The 18537-nt window shown below is 45.1% G+C and overlaps 1 protein-coding gene across 6 annotated transcripts in view; it reads right to left on the reverse strand.

Annotated features, from left to right (window-relative positions):
- TBX5 (T-box transcription factor 5) overlaps window positions 1–18537 on the reverse strand; it is an 89733-nt gene that overhangs the window by 52510 nt on the left and 18686 nt on the right. For all 6 annotated transcript variants that reach the window (XM_073222625.1, XM_017673560.3, XM_017673559.3 and 3 more), the window contains 2 exons: window positions 17400–17491; window positions 3312–3538 (listed from right to left, as the gene is read on the reverse strand). In XM_073222625.1, the coding sequence (XP_073078726.1) occupies window positions 3312–3538; window positions 17400–17491 (319 nt within the window). The remainder of the gene's footprint in view (window positions 1–3311; window positions 3539–17399; window positions 17492–18537) is intronic.

Genomic DNA, 18537 nt, shown 5'->3' on the forward strand with positions numbered 1-18537 from the left:
GCAGCTGCACCTTGCATTTCTATCTGCCCGGACACCCACCCACTCATCTCCCTCCTCTCCTGCCCATCTACCAGTCTGAGGACCTCAGCTTCAGTGCCTCCCTGACCCCCGACTCTAGTCTGACACCCCTGTTTCATATTATCTCCTTTACGGCACTCGATCACCATTTTAATCGAACAATTGTATAACTAGAGGCATACCTTGGATACAGATATTTTGTGGGTTCGGGTTCCACCACCACAGTAAAGCAAGTCAAATGAATTGTTCAGTTTCCTGGTGCATATAAAAGCATCTTTACACTATACTGTAGTCTATTTTGTGTGCAACAGCCTTATGTCTAAAAACATACATTCCTTAATTTAAAAGTTTGTTGCTAAAAAAAATCATCTGAGCTTTCAGTGAGTTGTAATCGCTGATTACAGATCACCACAACAAATATAATAATAATGAAAAAGTTTGAGATATTGTGAGAATAAGCAAAATGCGACACAGAGATGTGAAGTGAACAAAAATACTGTTGGAAAAATGAGGCCAAAATAGACTTGCTCGATGCAGGTTTGCCACAAACCTTCAATTTGTAAGAAACACAATATCTGCGATGCACAGTACAATGAGGTATGTCTGTATATGCAGTTATACCTCCTGTCCTGATCTCAACAGTGTGGCTTCATAAGGAGAGAATGGTGGCTAGCAAAGGTTCAGTGAGCACCTGTATGCGTCAGGTACGCTTTACATGAATCATTTCATCTCACCTCCTATCCACCCGACAGTGTAGGTGTTATTGTTATCCCCATTATGCAGAAAAGGTAGTTTGAGGGTCAGAAAGCTGAAGCAACTTTCCCATGGCCACACTGCTGGGAAGTCCTGCAGTGGCACAGCCACCACCTCCAGCTTCCCTGGAGTTGACCTTGAGTTCAATCTCATATCCCTCCAAGCACCCTGTGCAGGTCCACTGCTCAGAGAATCTGAAGAGGTTCATCCGTCTTGCATTCAAAGCCTTCCCCCTCATCCTCCAGGAAAGCACAAAGATGCTCTTGTACATATTAAACCTGAAACAGCCTTGATTCTTTTTAACGTCTTCCTCTCCCTTCTTTTGGTCTGGCATTAATTTAATCAACAGAGCTCCCTAATTCAAACCTGGTGAGCTCTTAATCAGTCTTAAGACCCAGTCTCAAGAGCCAATCTCTACGAGAGAATCGAACTTTGAGATTGTAGCTGATAAGCAAGGGGAGGGCAGGCAGTATACATTGGTGGTTCAGTGTCCACAGTCTGTTGGGTTCAGATTCCACCAGCCCATGATTTGACCTTTCAGAGTCTCAGTTTCCCCATTTGTAAAGTGGGTGAACAATAGCACCTACTAAATAGTGTTCTTGAAAAAGCTGAGGTCTAGAACCTAAGCAGGGTGCCCTTAAATATAATATGAAACAGAATCTCCATGCAGGGACCCATGCTCTGTGGGACATGCTTAACCCTTGCTCGTGACGAGGCAGACATGTTTGCAGGCATCTGGTCTCCAGTCCACCCAGCAGTAGATGTGCTGGGAGTCGGGCCAGGGGACTTGTTGGGGGTGATATTGTTCAGGTCTCTGAGATCCAGGGAGCTTGGGTGGGCTTCAGGTAAGTCTGGAAATGTCAGCCTCATCCAGGTCAGTTCCCCAGTCCCAGGCTTGCACCTGTGACAGCTCTTCCCTCCTTCAAAACACGAGATTGGTAAATGTCAAATCGTCAGACTCATTAGTTTCCTCACTTAACCCCAGTGTCAAAGAAAGCTGCCAAAGCAACTGTTTCCATCAGTTCCTGTGAGTCAGCATTTTTGCAAGAAGGTCCAGAAGCTGGGCATTGGACTTCCAAGGGCATCGTATCAGTTACTGAGGCTGTGAGGTACAACAGGCCACTCTAAAAGCTAAGGTTCAAGCCTGCTGGAGCAAAATAATGATGGCTTATTGAGTCATCTCGGTGCTAAAAGATGACAAGCATGATTTCAAGACATCTTAATGCAAAGCCTATGAGACTGGTCCGATCATGAGCCCTAATCTGTAGATTTTTTTAAATGAGGCTTATGAGGGTTAAATAAATTGCCCTGTAGTCATAAAAATTCACGAATAGCAAAGGTAGGATTCATCCTAATGTCTGAGTCTGAAGACCACAGGCACACGCACTAGCCTACAAGGACTCCTTCATTTCCTAAAGCCTTACCCAGATGAGCAGCATTCTCTTCACTTCTTCCTGGGACTCTATTTCTGGAACAATACCTGTCCCTTCTGCAATCATAGCTACCACCTACTGGATGCTTAGCAAACATCAGTTTCTCTAGGGAACTTAGCCATGCTTACACAGTGGGAAACCGAGGCACAGAGAGGCCGGGACACCTGCCTGACATCACACAAGAAGCTGGTGGCAGAGTTGAGATTCAGACCTGTGTTTCTCTGGCCCTTCTGCCACCGTGCCTGTCCGTTGCTCACACCAATCAATTGTTCCAGTACACTGAACACTGCCCCCATATCGAACACTTCAATGGTGGCTCAAAAAATGTACCCCTGGGATTTCCTTTTTTAGTATAGCCCCTTTGGACTCAGATGACTTAGGAAAAAGCTATCCATTTCTCATTTGGCAAAGAAAACTATGGCATTTCTCAGACACCAGCCACCATAAGAGGGAATGCAAAGGAGAGAAAATCAGTTCTGGTTTTTTCTTTTCTTTCCTTTTCTTGGTTTGATTTTGATCTGGAAAGGAAAGAAGAGCTCAGAATCCCCCTGAGAGGAACTCTAGCACATAAACCAAAGCACATCCAATTATAAGGAGGTTCCCCACAGCCTAGCTTGTAATGCAACCAGGAACGCGGGAAGCAGCCTTCCTGCCCACGAGAGGGGTTGGCAAAAAAAAAACCCACTTCACCCTTTTGAGGCAATTCTTCCTCTTCAGCAGCTAAATAGAAAGAGCGGCTCTATGTTCATGAGAAGATACCTACAACATATTGTAGTTCAAAAAATGCAAGGTGCAAAATATGGACAGTATGATGAAAGCAAAAACAAACCTTTTTGTGTGTGGCCATGTGCACGGGTGTGAATGAACACAGTAGGTCTGGGCATTTCAGATAAGTTTTCCCAAGGTAGCGGGTAGGACCAGGGCAAGACCTGTCAAGGGGGCCTTTCAGTTTTACTCGTATGATTTGAATGTCTTACACACTCTATGTATTTTTGCATTGCTTACATTTTTTAGATAAATAAATGTAGCTGTGTATTCCTTTATCTTTCAAGGAAAGGAAGGAAAAAGTAGAGAAAGAGCAAGTTGGGCAGAAGCTGTCACACTCACCTTTCCTCTTGGTGCAATGGTAAATCTGGCTGTGCTCCTGGGGCAGTGGGTATGGGTTGGGCGGGGGCAGAAGGTCCTGGGAGGGGCCGGACACACCATTCTCACACTGGTACTGGGACCCCAAGTTGGATGAGGTGGAGAGAGCTCGAGGCTCACTGCTGAAAGGACTGTGGTTAGAGGCCACTTTTTGTCTCACGGTGCTTCTGGGAACCACAGGATATTCTTTACTGAAAGAGAGAAGATGGGACATACCATTGATCAGTGCCCTAGTACAGATCCCCCAACTGGCTGAACTCTGGGGTTAAAGAACCCACCAGAAAAGTCACAAAATAAGAGACAAAAGCAACTTTGATAAGCCAAGTAATCAAAATCACACTCGAGTGCTCAAATGCCATGGACATATATATTTGGGCACTAACTTTTCATGCCTTATATGTGAGGCGAGTAGGTTTGTGAATAGTTCTATGTGTACAGAGAAAGGTAGGAGAGCACCCCCGTTAAAAACCCATCTTAATGATCAATAAACACATAGAATTTTGAAATATTTCAGCCCATTGTATATGTCTTTGAATTCCCTAATTCAAAAGCAAGAAGACCCGAGCAGTCATTTAGACTTAACTTCTGGATTTCCATCTTTAAAATGGTGCTGAGGTCTTTGTCCAACGTAAGTTACAAATGGTATTCAATAATAATATGTATCGCTGTTGACAGAGAGTAACTACACTAGTTGGGGTGAGCATCTAATAATGTAGCTAACTGTTAAATCACTATGTTGTCTAGTTGAAACCGACATAATACTGCACATCAACTATACTTTGATTTTAAAAAAGAGTGGTAATTGACCATCTTAACAATTAGGTATGATCTTAGGTTACCCTAATCTGGGTAGCTTGCTGCTTGTGCCTTAGAATTTCCTTTTGAGCTGCCTTTTGTATTTGGTGTTACCAGCATAATATTTAACTTCTCCATGCCTTGCTTTTCCCATCTATAAAATAGGGATAATAAAAAAGCCCAGTTTAAGGGGTTGTTGAGAGAAGAAATGAGTTAGTACATGTGAATGACTGCATGGTACTTGGCACATAGTGAGTTGGTCAACAAATGGTGACCTTCAGCATCACTGTCATTGTTTTGGGGAAAGTAGAAGGAAAGAGACAGGAGAGGGAAAGAGGAAGGGAAGAGAAGCGAGAAGGAAGATCAAGGACAAGAAACAGAGACCAGAATGTGAGATCTAAGGTTAGGCAGATCCACATTCAGGTCCCATCTCCATCGTTTATGGGCCGGGTGTCCTTCTGAGCCAGAACCTCTGAGCCTCAGCTGTCACACAGAGAAGCCAAGCATAATAAAATTCAATGACATCGTGTGGACAGCATCCTGCAACTCAAAACCCGGTCCCTCACACTCTGAGGATGGGTCCTCCACATTCCTGCGCCTTCAGCTTTCATACCAGGGATTCCTATTTTCTTTCCTCATAGGAGCTCAGGAACGTCAACAGAAATCTCTCCTGAGGAGTGGTGCCAAAGCAGAGCCAGGAGCCCCAGAGGAACCCAGGCAGGTGGGGAGGGAACAGAGAGTTTTCAGAGTTGTTTAGAGGGGGGGCTGCTCCTAGATAAAAGGGAGAATTGAGAGAAACATGTAAGTGTGTAAGTAGAAAAAGGCCTGACCCATAACATTCCCACATTCATCAAAGGCAGGGGGCTGCCAGCATTTGGGATGGGGAGAGGAAATCGTGGACACACACACACAAACTATTCTAGTGCACAGGCTGATGGAAAGGTGATTTGGTCCATCCTGTCTGGAAGGCAATTTGATAGCATCCTATTTTTTTTAACATACAATAACTCAGCAATCCAATTACTATGAATTTTCCTAAGAAGCTGCTCAGGCCAGCGTGCAAAAACTTAAGGATGAGGGTTTTCTCTGCGACATTGTCTACAACAGAGAAAAAACTAGAGATGATGTAAATGTCCTCATTAATGGTTAAGCAAACTTCAATTAGAGCTAAACAATGAAATATTACGCAACCTTAAAAAAGAATGAAGAGGCTGTATATGCACAGATTCAGAAAGCCATGCAAGATCAATTAAGTTAGAAAAGGAGGATACAGAACATGGTCTAAATTGTGAAATGATTACTGGCAGTTCCCTCCAGGAACTGGGGTTATGCAAAAATGTTTAGGTCACTTCCTGCGTTGTGCCTGTCTGCGTTGCTTAGCCTCTTTTACAGTGAGCACTTATGCAGCTTGTACAGGTATTTCCATGTTGGGATAAAACTGGTAACAGTGGGGCAGGAGAACCAGGAGCTTGAGGAAATACACCCACAAATAAAGGAGTGCCATATGGCCCGTCCAGGGTAGTCATTCATCTTTCCGGTGTCCCCCACCCTCCACGCCACCTTGGATGGAAAAGAAAGCAGAAATGTTGCTGAAAGCCACAGGGAAAACCCTGCTTGGATGAAAAGCAAAATAAAAACGAAAAGGAAAGTACTCAAAGCAGCCCCCACCACAGTTCCCCAAGAGGAGGCCCCAGGGGAGGAAGGGACAGAACAGGATTTAGAATGTGACCCAAGTCTTCCATCTGCAGATCCAGAAAAGCTGCTACTTCTGGGGAAATGTCCATTTGTCATCAAATCTCCAGAAATGAGTCCTCCACCCCAACTGTGCCTGTAGCATACTCAACTCAGTGTCTTTGCTAACTCTGTGAACTCAGATAAGAAGATCGCCTAGCTGAGCCTTATTTTTTTCATCTGTGAAATGGGGAAAATACAGAGATGGTTTGGAGAAACCACAGCATACTGCCACGAGCCCCCAGACACCTTCCCTTCCTTGATTAACCCACTGGACTCTGATATCCACAAAGTATCTAAGAATCAGGGTATAGTAGAAAGAAAAAAGGTGTGAGTTAGACTTAGGGAGATGTATCTTCTATAAGAGATCTGCCATCTAATAGCTGTGTGACCTTGGGTGAGGCACTTAACCTCTCTGAGCCTCATGAGATTGTTCAAAATATACCACATGCTCTACAAAAGGCTTGGCATGTAGTAGAAAGTAGAAACTACTGTTATTCCTTTATAAAATGGCTCGTGATTTCAGCTCATAAAATTTCTTAGGAGGAAGTAGTTCTATAAGCCTGTCTCCTTAATTTGGAGGTCTTAATTTGGGTGGGGGGTTCAGGGATATAGACTAGGATTTTAATGTCTTTATTTTCACCAATCATGAGTTGAAATGTGGTATTCCTTTCTGTTATGGGTGTAGGCAAAAAGTCCCTGTTTTATTAATGGCCCTAGTGACTGTCATCAACAGAAATCAAAGTATTTCATATCCTCTACAGTATCCAGGTACAATTTATGCTCATCATGACTTCAAAATTACAGTTGTTTTAGACATGTTACTAGATCCTTCTACTTAGCCCATTTATAAAGAGCATATATTACTATAATTTTTTAAAGATTTTGATATGTATTTCAATATAATTGGTTTTCTTTGCAATCTATATATTTTATTTTATGCATTTAATCATATTATTCTGAGAAATTATCCATAGGCTTCACCAGGCTGCCAGCAGGCCCATGGCACCAGAGTAAGAACTCCTCCCTGAAGGAAATATGTATCAGTAAATCCTAAACTTAGGGTGTTGTGATTTTTGCCACTATTCTTTAACTTCTTATATTTTTAATTAATTTTGTATCCAATAAGTTTAGCCTCACTCTAGCAATAATATCTGTGAAATCATTAGCTTATGGTGTTATTTATCAACCCTTTAATGCTATTGAAATAAATACTTATTAAAGCCAAAGAGTACATCTGAAATCATCTCATGCACAAAGAACCCCACATCTAATACAGAATGCCGTATTAACCCATTTCATCCTTCCCATGACCCTATGAAATAGGTACTGCTTTTGTCCCCATTTTACAAATTTAAAAACTGAGGCCCAGGGAAATGAACCAACTTGCCCACAGTCACAGAGCCAGAAAGAGGTGTAACCACAATTCCAAGCCAACAAACCTTTGATTACTTCTAGACAGTCTCCTACTTCTTTCAGTTTTCAAAACACGATATGCTTTTAGCCGAGCAGGGGTTCAGGGTGCAAGAATCCTGTCCCATTCTCCCACCTCGTGACAAATTCATTTTTCATGGGAAGGCACGTCAGAGTAGCCAGGCAGGGGACACAAAGTGTCTGCCAAGTGTCTGGGAAGCTACAGAACCTTCCCAACACCCAGAGGTCCCCCAGCCAAGCTTTCCTGTGGCATATGCCATCCCACAACCAAAGCTGGAGCTGCCCTGAGCAGCCACATGCTTGGACTCTTCTCCGGGTTTAGCTGGGGCTCGGAGGCTGAAAGGAATGAAATTAGCTTTATATAGTTCTTGCTTTGTGGCTCAAGTTACGTAATGGAAAAAAAAAGAGAGAGAGAGAGAAAGAAAAATCATAAAAGGTATCCAATCTCACTGGCAAGTCTATGTAGCTCTGCTTAGCTCAAGTATTGGGCTGTCAGGGCTCCAATAGGACGGGGGAAATCTTTTTTTGGTTTTATATTCTTAATGGGGACGGTTATTTTCTTTTAATTAAAGATAATAACTCCCAAAAAATGTTGGCTGAGGGAATTTACAAGAGACTGTATCAATAGACTCTGTGGAATTCTCCCGTCCAGTACTGCCAAATTGCAAAATTACTCTCTGGAAGGTCAAATCCTGCTTTTGATTACTAGCACTCACACAAGTGGGAAAGCCATATTATCCCATAATCACTTGCCTCTCACAGCTTGTTTCTCTCCAAGAGCTTCAAACATCATCCCCACTGTCAATGATGAACACCTTTCTTGGTGCCTGAAGTACAGGTTCCCCAACCCCATCTGACAGGTGTCAAAATCGGGGCATGGAACAGTGAAGTGACTTCTTAGTCAGCACGGGATTAGAGAGACAGAGGGAAGAAATGTCCCAATCAAACATCGGGGTAATTTTCACTGGGCTCTTCAGTGACCAATCACAGGGACACAGCTAGCAGCAACATGACAGAAGTCTCTTAAGGCCTTGTGATGGGAAGATAAACAAACCATTTCCCTCTACAGCTTGAGAGCATCGTTGAGGCATCCAGGACAGGAGAGAAATTGAAAGTTGAAAAGTCCTTATGTGTCTGGGAAGAGGGGCAGCAATGAAGAGCTGCTTTATTGTCACCGTCACTGGCCACGGCCCTCCTTAGCACCCACGTGGTCCTGCACCTGCTTCCTCGTCTTCCAGGCACTGCGCTAGTTGACTTACATGCTTTCCCTCACTGATCCTGGCGATAACCCCACATCTGCGCTATGATTAGAGTTACTCTCAAAGTAAAGAAATTGAGGCTCAGAGAGGTTAAGCAACTTGCTCCAGATCACACAGCAAAAAGGAGGTAAAGCAGAGCTTCACCCCAGGTCGGGGCTCTCCCAAAGCTAACGTATACTTGATAATGCAGAATTGTTGCCTCCACACCAACTGCTTGAGTGACATAACCTTCCTGTTAAATAAAGCATCCTGGTGATTCCAGAGTTGGGTACTGGCTACACTAGGCAATGTCAAGTTCTACGGGCCAATCTAGCAATCCCGCAGTCTGAGAAACCTTTAGTTCGCCGAGTGTCAGATCCTGCTGCTTTCTGCTGTATCAACCGAGCTGTACCCACATCCTGCGGACATGCTCTGCTCAGCCTGGGCTCACCCGACTGAAGCAGGGGTCCTGGGTAACTCAGCTTACCCTGGGCATTGGCACCCGCAGACCAGGTTCTCCCTGGCTGGGCCCCTCTCACATGCTGTTCCATGTGAGCGAGTGCAATGAATGATCCCATTGTCACCGGGTTCTGGGTTGTAAAACATTACAAGGGAATATTGAAACCCACGGCCAAACTGCATTTGCCGCCCGCCGCCAGCTAACGAACGCCCCTGAGAACGTTTTCCACTGCAGCCGCCTGAATCGGCCTTTTCACGGAGCAGGTGGCAGCGGTGCTGGTGTGCTGGGGGGCTTCTTGTTGTTTTCCCCTGGTGATGCTTACTCAGTTCCTGGCAGCCTTTCTCCAATAGCTAAACAACCGCACCAGGGCAAGGCTGGGGACTGTAAATTCCCTGTGCTCGGGGAACAAATTCCTCCCCTCGCTAGCTCTTAACCTGTGATTAAAATTAAAAAGGGGGCCCCACAATCCTGAGAGAGCTTTCACAATTTATTAACTTTCCAGTACACTTGGGGAAGCTATTCTGATCTAACATGGACACACGAGAGGGTAGGGGTGGCTCACCCCAGACCAGGTTTAGCTGGGTACAAATAATAATCACTCTCTCCCTGGTGTCTACAAAGTGCTTTACAATCATTTTATTACTCAGGTCGCACCACACCAGAGAGCTGGAAGAGGGCATGGTGAATGCCGGCGGATCCATCTCGTGGGGCTCCCTTGTTAAAAATCTAGATAAATGAGAACCAGGGTGGTCATTCTGAGTTTGGGCTCTGAAATCAGGCTGTGTGAATGTGTCATATTTTAGGACCCAGCTGCTAACTTGGCCACTTGGTGCTGGCTAGGTTCTTCCTTTCTTTAAGCCTCTGTCTTTTGTCTGTGAAATGGGAATAATGACTCATTATGTCTTGGGGATATAAAATGATTCGCTGCATGGCATGTGTATTGTTCAATAAACACCAGCTTATAAATCACACATTATTATATTTTGAAGTAGAAGTTCTTACCTTGCAAGGGCTTTGAATGGTCTGTGAACCCTCCCCCCAAATGCCAGATATTTAAAACTTGTTAGTATTTCTAGGAAGAGGGAGGTACTTACATCAGCTACTCAAAAGGGGTCTGTGATTTGGAAAAAAAAAAAAAAAGATTTCAAGCAACTCTACAGAGGCAGCTCTGGAATCATGGGGAAAGTCCTGACCAATATAGACCATTCATGACATTTCTCCTTGCCTCAGTTTCTCCATTTGCAGAAAGAGAATAATAAAGCCCACGTCACCTGTCATAATTGCAGGCCTTCAAAGTAAAAGCTGGATGTGAAGCTCCAGATACGAGAGGCCAATGCAAACTAAACTTTTGATGGGCTCACAGTAACAGTAAGACAAACAGTGCTGCCAGCTATCTAGCACTGAATTAAAGAGCTTGCTGTTTTGGTTCAGTTGGTTAAAATTAACAGTTTTAACAAGACAAACTATGTCTTAGTCTTAGTAGGTTTTTTTGGGAGGGAGGGGTTGTTTTGTTTTATTGTTATGATTTTGGAGGGAGGGTGGAAAGGTGGAGAGAAGCTTTCTGAGGCTGGACCTTAGTCCTTCTGGAAGTCTGGAAGGGCCGGAACTCCCTGACCCTTCTCAAACTACTTCCCACACTCAGAGGGGTAGTCTTGAGGCCTTTGGTCTGAGGGGAATCACTTGCGGGCCCCTGGGTCCTGCAGAAGTAAGCTGAGGACGTCCTGGTCACCTTCAGGTCAAATGTTGGCCTTGGCAAAGTCAGCCTCAGACACCTGCTTGAGCATGTGCTCTATTTCCAAAAAATAAGGTCATGTAAATGTTCTGTGCAGTGGTATAAAAACGCCTCTCCCCCTAACCAAGACAAACAAATCAAAAACAAAACACCTATGGCGAATGTAAAGCAAATTTCAAATATGAGAACATCCCTAGGATGGGGTAATGGAGAGACAGGGTGGGGATGGGGAGGGAGGGGGCAATCTCTCTAGGGGCATGGAGCCAAACTTGGCTGCATACTGTAATTCCTCGGGGTGTTAAAGTCCTTGTGATGGGTTCCACAAGTTTGAGAAATGCTGCCTAAAAGTGTTTGAGTGAGTGATCTGCCCTGAGACCCTGTCCCTCAAGGGCAGGGGTGTGGGGAGACCGCTGATGAACAGGAAAATGGGAGGGCGACTATTCTGAGCATCTACATCCTTAGACACCCATGAGGCACCATGGGAGCTCCTTGGGACAACCCTCCATTTCACAACTTGACACCACCCCTCTTGTTTTACATAAAATCTCACTTCCCCGAGGCAGCCATGCAGCCAGCCAACAGCACAAGAAGAAGCAGGGAATTGATGCCACCTCCAGAATGTCCTCTTGGAAAGCATGCCTCATTCATTGAGCACTCTGATCACCTTTAACCACAAGCATGAGAATACAAGAGCATTAAATCATTTTTTAAAATGACTAATTGATGTTAGGAGCTAAACATCAATTTCAAATCAGGAAGCAAGGGCTGGAGACAGAGAGAAGGCTCCAGTGGAAGGATTTTAACCCTTCAGGGGCCCCAGACCCCCTGCATCCCTTGAAATTGTTTGAAGACATTTTTCTCTTTATATATTGTGACTTTTTAGAGTGTCCCTTGCTTTGCATTAATTGGATTTTCAAAAGGGGTCTTAGGAGCCCCACCCTAGAGGAAGAAGAGGGAGAGGGGGTTATAAGCACACAGAGCAGGTAAGACTGGTCAGTGTCCACCTGACTAGGACTGAGAAAATTAACCTGTTGGGTCTAGCTGGGACCTCCTGGGCTCTAAGCTTTCCTATCTATCTGCTCTGTGACTGGGGGTGCTCAAAATCCAGGCCAGCCAAAGCAGAGCCCGGCGTACCCCAGCTGTGGAGACCACATCCCACAGTGCACCAGCAGCCCAGTAAAAGACAAAGGAACAACCTAAAATCGATCCAGCATCACCTGAGCCAGATGCCGTGCCACACTCTTCCATGCGCACCTGGGCAGTGTTACAAAGTGCAGGCATGTTATTTGGCTCTCCTACCCAGAGGAGGGGTCCCTGCTCCTCCTCCTTAAATCTGGGCCCACCTTAGTGAGTCCTTTCCAACCAACAGAAAGCAGCAAAAGTGACACTACATACTTGCAAGGTGTGGAGAGCCAAGACCACATGGCGTCCACCTGGTCCTCTTGGGGCTGGCCAGCTAGCCATGGAAGGAGTCTGACTGCCGTGAGTCCACCACGCTGGGCAGACCACCTGCACGTGTGCCAGCGGACAGCCGGCTGCAAGTCATGGGGAGGTGCCCTCCTAGCCACCCGGCTTCTCTGTGCCTTCAGACGCCTGCTGCCCCCAACACCTGACTGCAGGCAAAAGATGCCCAAGTGAGTCCTTCCCAATCCTCCTACCCACAGTCATGAACAAAATAGAGGCTCTGCCCTCTCACCTCCTGCTTCACCTCCCTCATGGTGGCAGCAAGAAATGCCTGGTCCTTCCCACAGAGGTAATATTTGGGGGCATTGCTGAAGGCCAAGAACCCACTGGAAGAAGCCCGGAGCACTCTGATGGCCTCTGAGCTCTTCATGGAAGGACTGAGGCTGTCAATTTCCTTGTCTCTTTGTTGAGCTGTGGATGCATTGGGGTGCATGTGGTCCCTGAAACTGTGGCTGGCCTGGAATAACTGACACACAGATTGCTGATGGCATCACTCAAAGCCCAGGGCTTCCCAGCCGTCCAGGAGAAGTTTGGGAACACTTTGTTCCCCTTTTCAGTGACAATAATCAGCAGACATGAATTACCTTGTTTCATCCATGCAACAGCCCCAGAGGCAGGCTCTATAATTATCTCCCGTTTTACAGATAAGGAAATGGAGGCTCAGTGGAGCAGGGGAGAGTTGGAGCCACTGAGTGTGGTAGCTGGGTCTCCAACTCCAGAGATGGCTTTTCCATCTGTGAACCCTGATCCTGTGTGTGCTGATTCACCTTGCATCCCCGGCACTTGGCATATGGTAAGCACTTAATAAATGTGTGTTAGCTGAATAATAAATCAACAGATCAAAAACTGAATAAATAAATGAGTCTCTGGTCCTCAGTTTCCCCTTCCGCAAATGGGGGACAGCTGGCCCAGAAGCTGTCTCCCGTGGTCCTTCAGTCAACAAGTCCAGCCGGCTTTCAGGCCTTCAGTACCTGAGCCCTAGTATGTGTAGACCCTAATATAGGTAGGTCCTCATTCAGCAGGAAGAACCTATTCTTCCTACCAATCCCATTCTTCCTACGGGCCTAGCTCCCATGCGTTCTATGAAGGTGCCCCCCACCCCCACAGCCTGTGTCCCCCACACCCAGTAGCCCTAGTCTTGGCAGTGAAATTCCCACACCTTTCTTTTTAGGCTGAGCATTTAGGTGTACATTTGACTCTTGAACAACGCAGGGGCTAGGAGTGCCAGCCCCCTATGCAATAAAAAATGTATAGCTTTCAACTCCCCAAAAACTTTATTAATAGCCTACTGTTGCCCGAAAGCCTTCCCAATAACATAAGTTGCTGACTAACCTATATTCTGTATATTACATGTATTATACACTATACTCTTACAACATTCTAGAGAAAAGAAAATGTTAAGAAAATCACAAGGAAGAGAAAAATACACGTATAATACCATCAAATACACTTATTTATTGAAAAATTCCACAAATAGGTGGACCTATGCATGTTAAACCCATGTTGTTCAAGGGTCAACTGTACTTCCCAAACTGTTGTTTGCATATCACCTTGACAATGTTCACCACGTCTTTATACAAGCTCTACTGTTATTTAGTTAATATTGTTTCCTTAAATAATCAGCCTTAACTCCCCTCCCTCCCTTCCTTCTTGCCTTTCTTCCTTTCCTTCCTTCCTTAGAACCCAGACCAATTCTAAGTCTGAAATCCATCTGATGTGCCTGGGTGTCTGTGCACCCTCTAAAAGCATCTCACTTACCACCAGGGGAGGGATACTACCATTTGGGAAATATTGGTTTTTAGGACAAGATGTTTTGTAAACCTCAGATTAACCTTTCAAAACAACCTTAGCACACAGTTCCATCAGTCTGCAAGAGACAGGATTTTTAAATGAATTTTTGTCTACTTCGTGCTTTCGCATAGCTCCCCCATTTGTACAATGAGCACCTATTGCTTCTATAACTAAAAACCATAAATTAATGTTGAAAAATAATGAAGACACCAGTTGCATTTTCCAAAGAGAGATGGGTGAAGAGAGATAGTGAAGTGAGTGCCCAGCCATTTGTCAAGCTAATCCAAAAGCTATTTATGGGGGATAACTTTATGTTAATGCTCAACCCTCTCCCTTCTTCTGATTCTTGGAATAGAAAAGTTCATCTCTCCTGCCTTTCTCCCAGAGCCAGCTGTCACCGGGTATGTGGGGGACAGGAAACAGGATTACAAGATTAACAGTGAGCCTGTCATTCCAGCCTGGTTGTTATCACTGCCAACTCCAGAGAGCCATCTTCCCCGCGTGTCACTACCTACTGCAACCTGGGAGTTGGCACCAAAGCCTAGAATAAATTCTGAACAAGAGCAAAACTGGGAGTCATGGGGAGTGTTCCCCCAAATCAGAAACATTGCATTGAGCATGGACGAGGATCCAAGCCCTCTATGGGCATTTGCTCATATAATTCTTACAGAAACAGAAAGTGGAAGCTATATTTATTTATGCCCATTTTAGAAATGAAAATACTGAAGCTCTCTGCAGTTAAATCACTTGCTCAAGGTCATATGCTAAGAGATGCAGAGCAAGGATTGAACCCAGATCTGTGTGACTCCAAAGTTTGTCTGACTCCAAAGCCTTCTATTGGAGCCACTGTGCTTCACACTCTCTCCTTCCCGGGGGCCATCTCCAGGGACCTGGGCGGGTGACCCTTGCCCCTCTCCCAACCTGCTCAGTGGCTAGTTCAGCCCTCTTATTGCCCTGGGCAACTCTTAACATGGCCACAAAGACACACATGGTTCCTAGGCTGAGAGTTTTGACCCAGCATGTCAATCAGTGAGGCCTACTGATTACCTGCCTCCCACCTACAAGTGCCTACCCACGAAGGACACCTGGTCAAAACTTCAGCCAACCTGCAGTAATGAGGGATGGTCAGGACAGCCAATGCAGACCGAAAGTAGGCATCTGCCTAAATAGCTAACCAGCTGTGTTTAGAACAGTTGCAGAGTCCCCAGGATCTCTGACATTTGACCTCTCAAATACCTGGACTCCCCCTACCTGCCTCTCCTTTGATATCTATCATCTGTTCAGCAGCTCCCAAAGTGCAGGACCCTGACCTGAGACAGGAAAGTAGTGGGGGTCCTGGGGATAGACACATCATGATTACACAGTCTGTGGCCAGGGGAACATCTTGGAGGAAGAAATAGCCACAAGGAGACCTCCATGGCAAGCAGGAAAAGAGACAATCTGAGGCAGCACAAACATGCTGTTCAAAGAGCCAAAAATAATGGAAAGAATACAGGCTTGGAGCACCTCCCTCAACATGATCGAAATAGAGAGGGGGCAGTAACAGGGGGCAGCAGCAGGGGACCGAGCTGGGGGAGTGGCCAGGCCCAGTGGTAAGAGTGTGGTCAGCCACCCAAAGGAGTCTGGACCTTATATGGCTGGTGAAGGGGGTTAGGGGGAACTGAGAAGGTCCCAGGCCGTGGGGTAACCTTGTCAGTTTTGTGTTTGGCTGTCTTTGGCAGCCACCTGGAGAATGTCCGGAAAGGGAACAGGACAAAAGACAGGTCCAAATAAGTTAGGAAGCTGCAGCGTGCCCATGAGAATGGTGGTGGCTGGGACAGGGGGTGTGGACGGAGAAAGCCGGTAAATTCTGAGGTATGTTAGGAAGATAGAATCAACAGGAAGGTGACTGGTTAAGTGAGAGGGGTGATTCGTAACCCCTTAAGTCCATTACCCCACCTGCTCTTGACCTCGTCGGGGGGAGGGAAGATACAGGAGATGGAAAAAACCTTCAACTGCACCTGAGAGAGATGTCTTCTCTCCTGCCCTGCCCAGCCTAGACCTTACCTGAAGGGGCACTGAGACAAAGCCATCAATGGCTAAGCTGCCTGAATGACAGACAATGGGCAGGTCAGGATGGGAGTCTGAACTCGCGGAAATAAAAGCTTGGCTCTCTGAGCCCAGGGCCACCAGTGGTTCAGCCGCTCTCAGCTTTACGTGATATTTGTCGTGACCATGTCCACTAACTATAGACTAAAGCCAATGCCAATTTCACAAGGTAGACACTTGAGGCCAAAATTCCTTAAAAATAATAACTTCAGATCTTGGCTGTTTTAGCCACAAAAAGCATCTTACTAATCCACAATCACAAAGGAAACCAATTATGAACGCAGGAACACATAGGAGTGTAATACATTGTGCACGCCTGGAGATAATGGCATATTTATTTTTGAAATGCATGCTAAGCCCGCTATCTGAAAATCATTCCCATGGCATGTATTCCTAAGCCCAGTATTAACACCACAAAGCTGCAGCCTTTTCTCTTTCTCTTTCTTAGGTATATTGTCTTCCTTTGAATGAGTCTGTCAGCCCATCTGCCCAACTTTCCCTTTTCATGTCTTCCAGAAAGAATAAGGAAAAGCTTCCTAAATGACCTCATTTTATTTTGAAATACTAAACCCAGCAAAACGGGAAGAAAAAAAAAAAACTTTCTTGGTCAAAGTGATCAAGATGGATGGCTAATTTTCTTGCCATATGGTAAGTTATTTTGGAAGCATATCAAGAGGTAGAGAGAATGTTCAACAAAATTGGCAATGCTTGTACAATCCTTTCAAATCAGACCAAATTCCCACTCTGTACATTTGCTACAGCCCCCTTCTATTCATCATATCAGCGACTGTGACCACAGGATATGTAAAAATACTGAGCAATTTTTATCACCAGCTTCCAATCCCCCAGTGCCCTGGACCACCACATGGTGTCAAGTTTGTCTGTATTTCACCCCCAGGAAATCAAGTCATTAACTTCCCTTTCATTTACCAAGAGCTGTTGCCAAAAAAGAAAATCATTCATCGGCTATGACTTATGGGAAGAGAGAGAGAGAGGACCTCACTAGAGAGAGAGAGAGAGACAGCAAAGAAAGAGAAGAAAGGTGTAGCTTTTGTTCCCAGGCAAATGGAGAATGCAAATTCCCTGGAATATTCTCCCGGCCCACCAGGTTGCCTGATCAAGTAAACTATGTATGACGGTTATCAGAAAGTAGGATGGAAGGAGGTTCGCTGTCCTCTGACTTAGTAGCTAAGAGTGCCCAATTCTCTAAGCTTGGTCTTCTGCAGGCAGGGAGGTTCTTGGAGGGAGGCTGCCGCTAGCTCACCTGGATTATCGGGAGGTAAGTGGAGGCAAGGGTGTCAAGGAATCCACTCTCTTACCTTTGCATCCTCGACATTCTATGCAACTCCATGTCATCGCTGCCCCGGAATCCTTTGGCGAAGGGATTATTCTCGATCTTTAATTGGGTGATCTGAATGGGAGAAAGAGTTGGTTTTCACTTGATTGCTACATGACTACCTTGGGACAGGAGCTAATAAGTGTCATGGAAATGCAGCCTAGCCTCTGGCAAGCCCAAGAAGCAAATGAAGCCAGTCACATCAACTGGACCCACCACTTCCTTCAAGGGGAGATTTTGAAAAAATTATCCTGAATCAGACTGCTTTTAAAAGGGGAAAAAACCTGGTTTCGGTTTGTCCATTAATTGGAGTCATACTCTGCATCATTCAAGCTGGGTTGGGCTTTTTTTTTTTTTTTTAATCTTAGCATTTTGTGTTTCAAATGCAATCTAGGCCTCAATACTTTCCCCCTTGCACCCCATTTGGAAAGCTGTATGTGTTGACTTCCTTCACTGTGGCAATCTCTATGGGGATGGAGTTGCTGGTTGCTGATAAAATCCTACCATGCTAATTTCATGTTCATTTCACAGTTTCACAGACAGAGTCTGCTAGCTCAGGTGGAAACTGGTATCTAAAACACCAACATAGAGAATCATAACATATCTGGTAGCTATCAGACAGCTCCACACCCCTCTAATTTTCCAGGTAGGAAGAGAGAGCCCTCACTCTCATTTCTGTTGCAATGTCTAAACTTAGTAACAAAGAAGGATCTTTGGTTCAAGACCCAGAACTTTCATGTAAAGCATCAACACGTAGTCTACTGGCATGATTGTGCAGTAGTAGCAGGTACTGGTGAGAGTGCATCCATGTAGAAGTTGCAAGAAGTGTTTCCTAAAAGCTGTGTGTGAATCAAACTTTTGTAGACCAAACCACTTTATAGACACCAGGGCAGCATTCAGCACAGTCCACCCATTCGAGGTTCACTTTTACCATCATCAGCACATCTCTATAGGACCTGTGCACGGGCCTGCTTAACATTTTTATTTAAATCACTCATCTTTTATTTTAAATTATTTTATAAAAAATATCACTTCTTTATGTCTAACTAGAATCACTTGCTAACTGGTAGAAAGAAACCCATTACCTTGGTTTGTCTCTGCTGGTACCCACAGAAAGCTCT

Source organism: Manis javanica, chromosome 15 (genome assembly GCF_040802235.1).
Source record: "Manis javanica isolate MJ-LG chromosome 15, MJ_LKY, whole genome shotgun sequence".
Classification (NCBI taxonomy): Eukaryota; Metazoa; Chordata; class Mammalia; order Pholidota; family Manidae; genus Manis; species Manis javanica.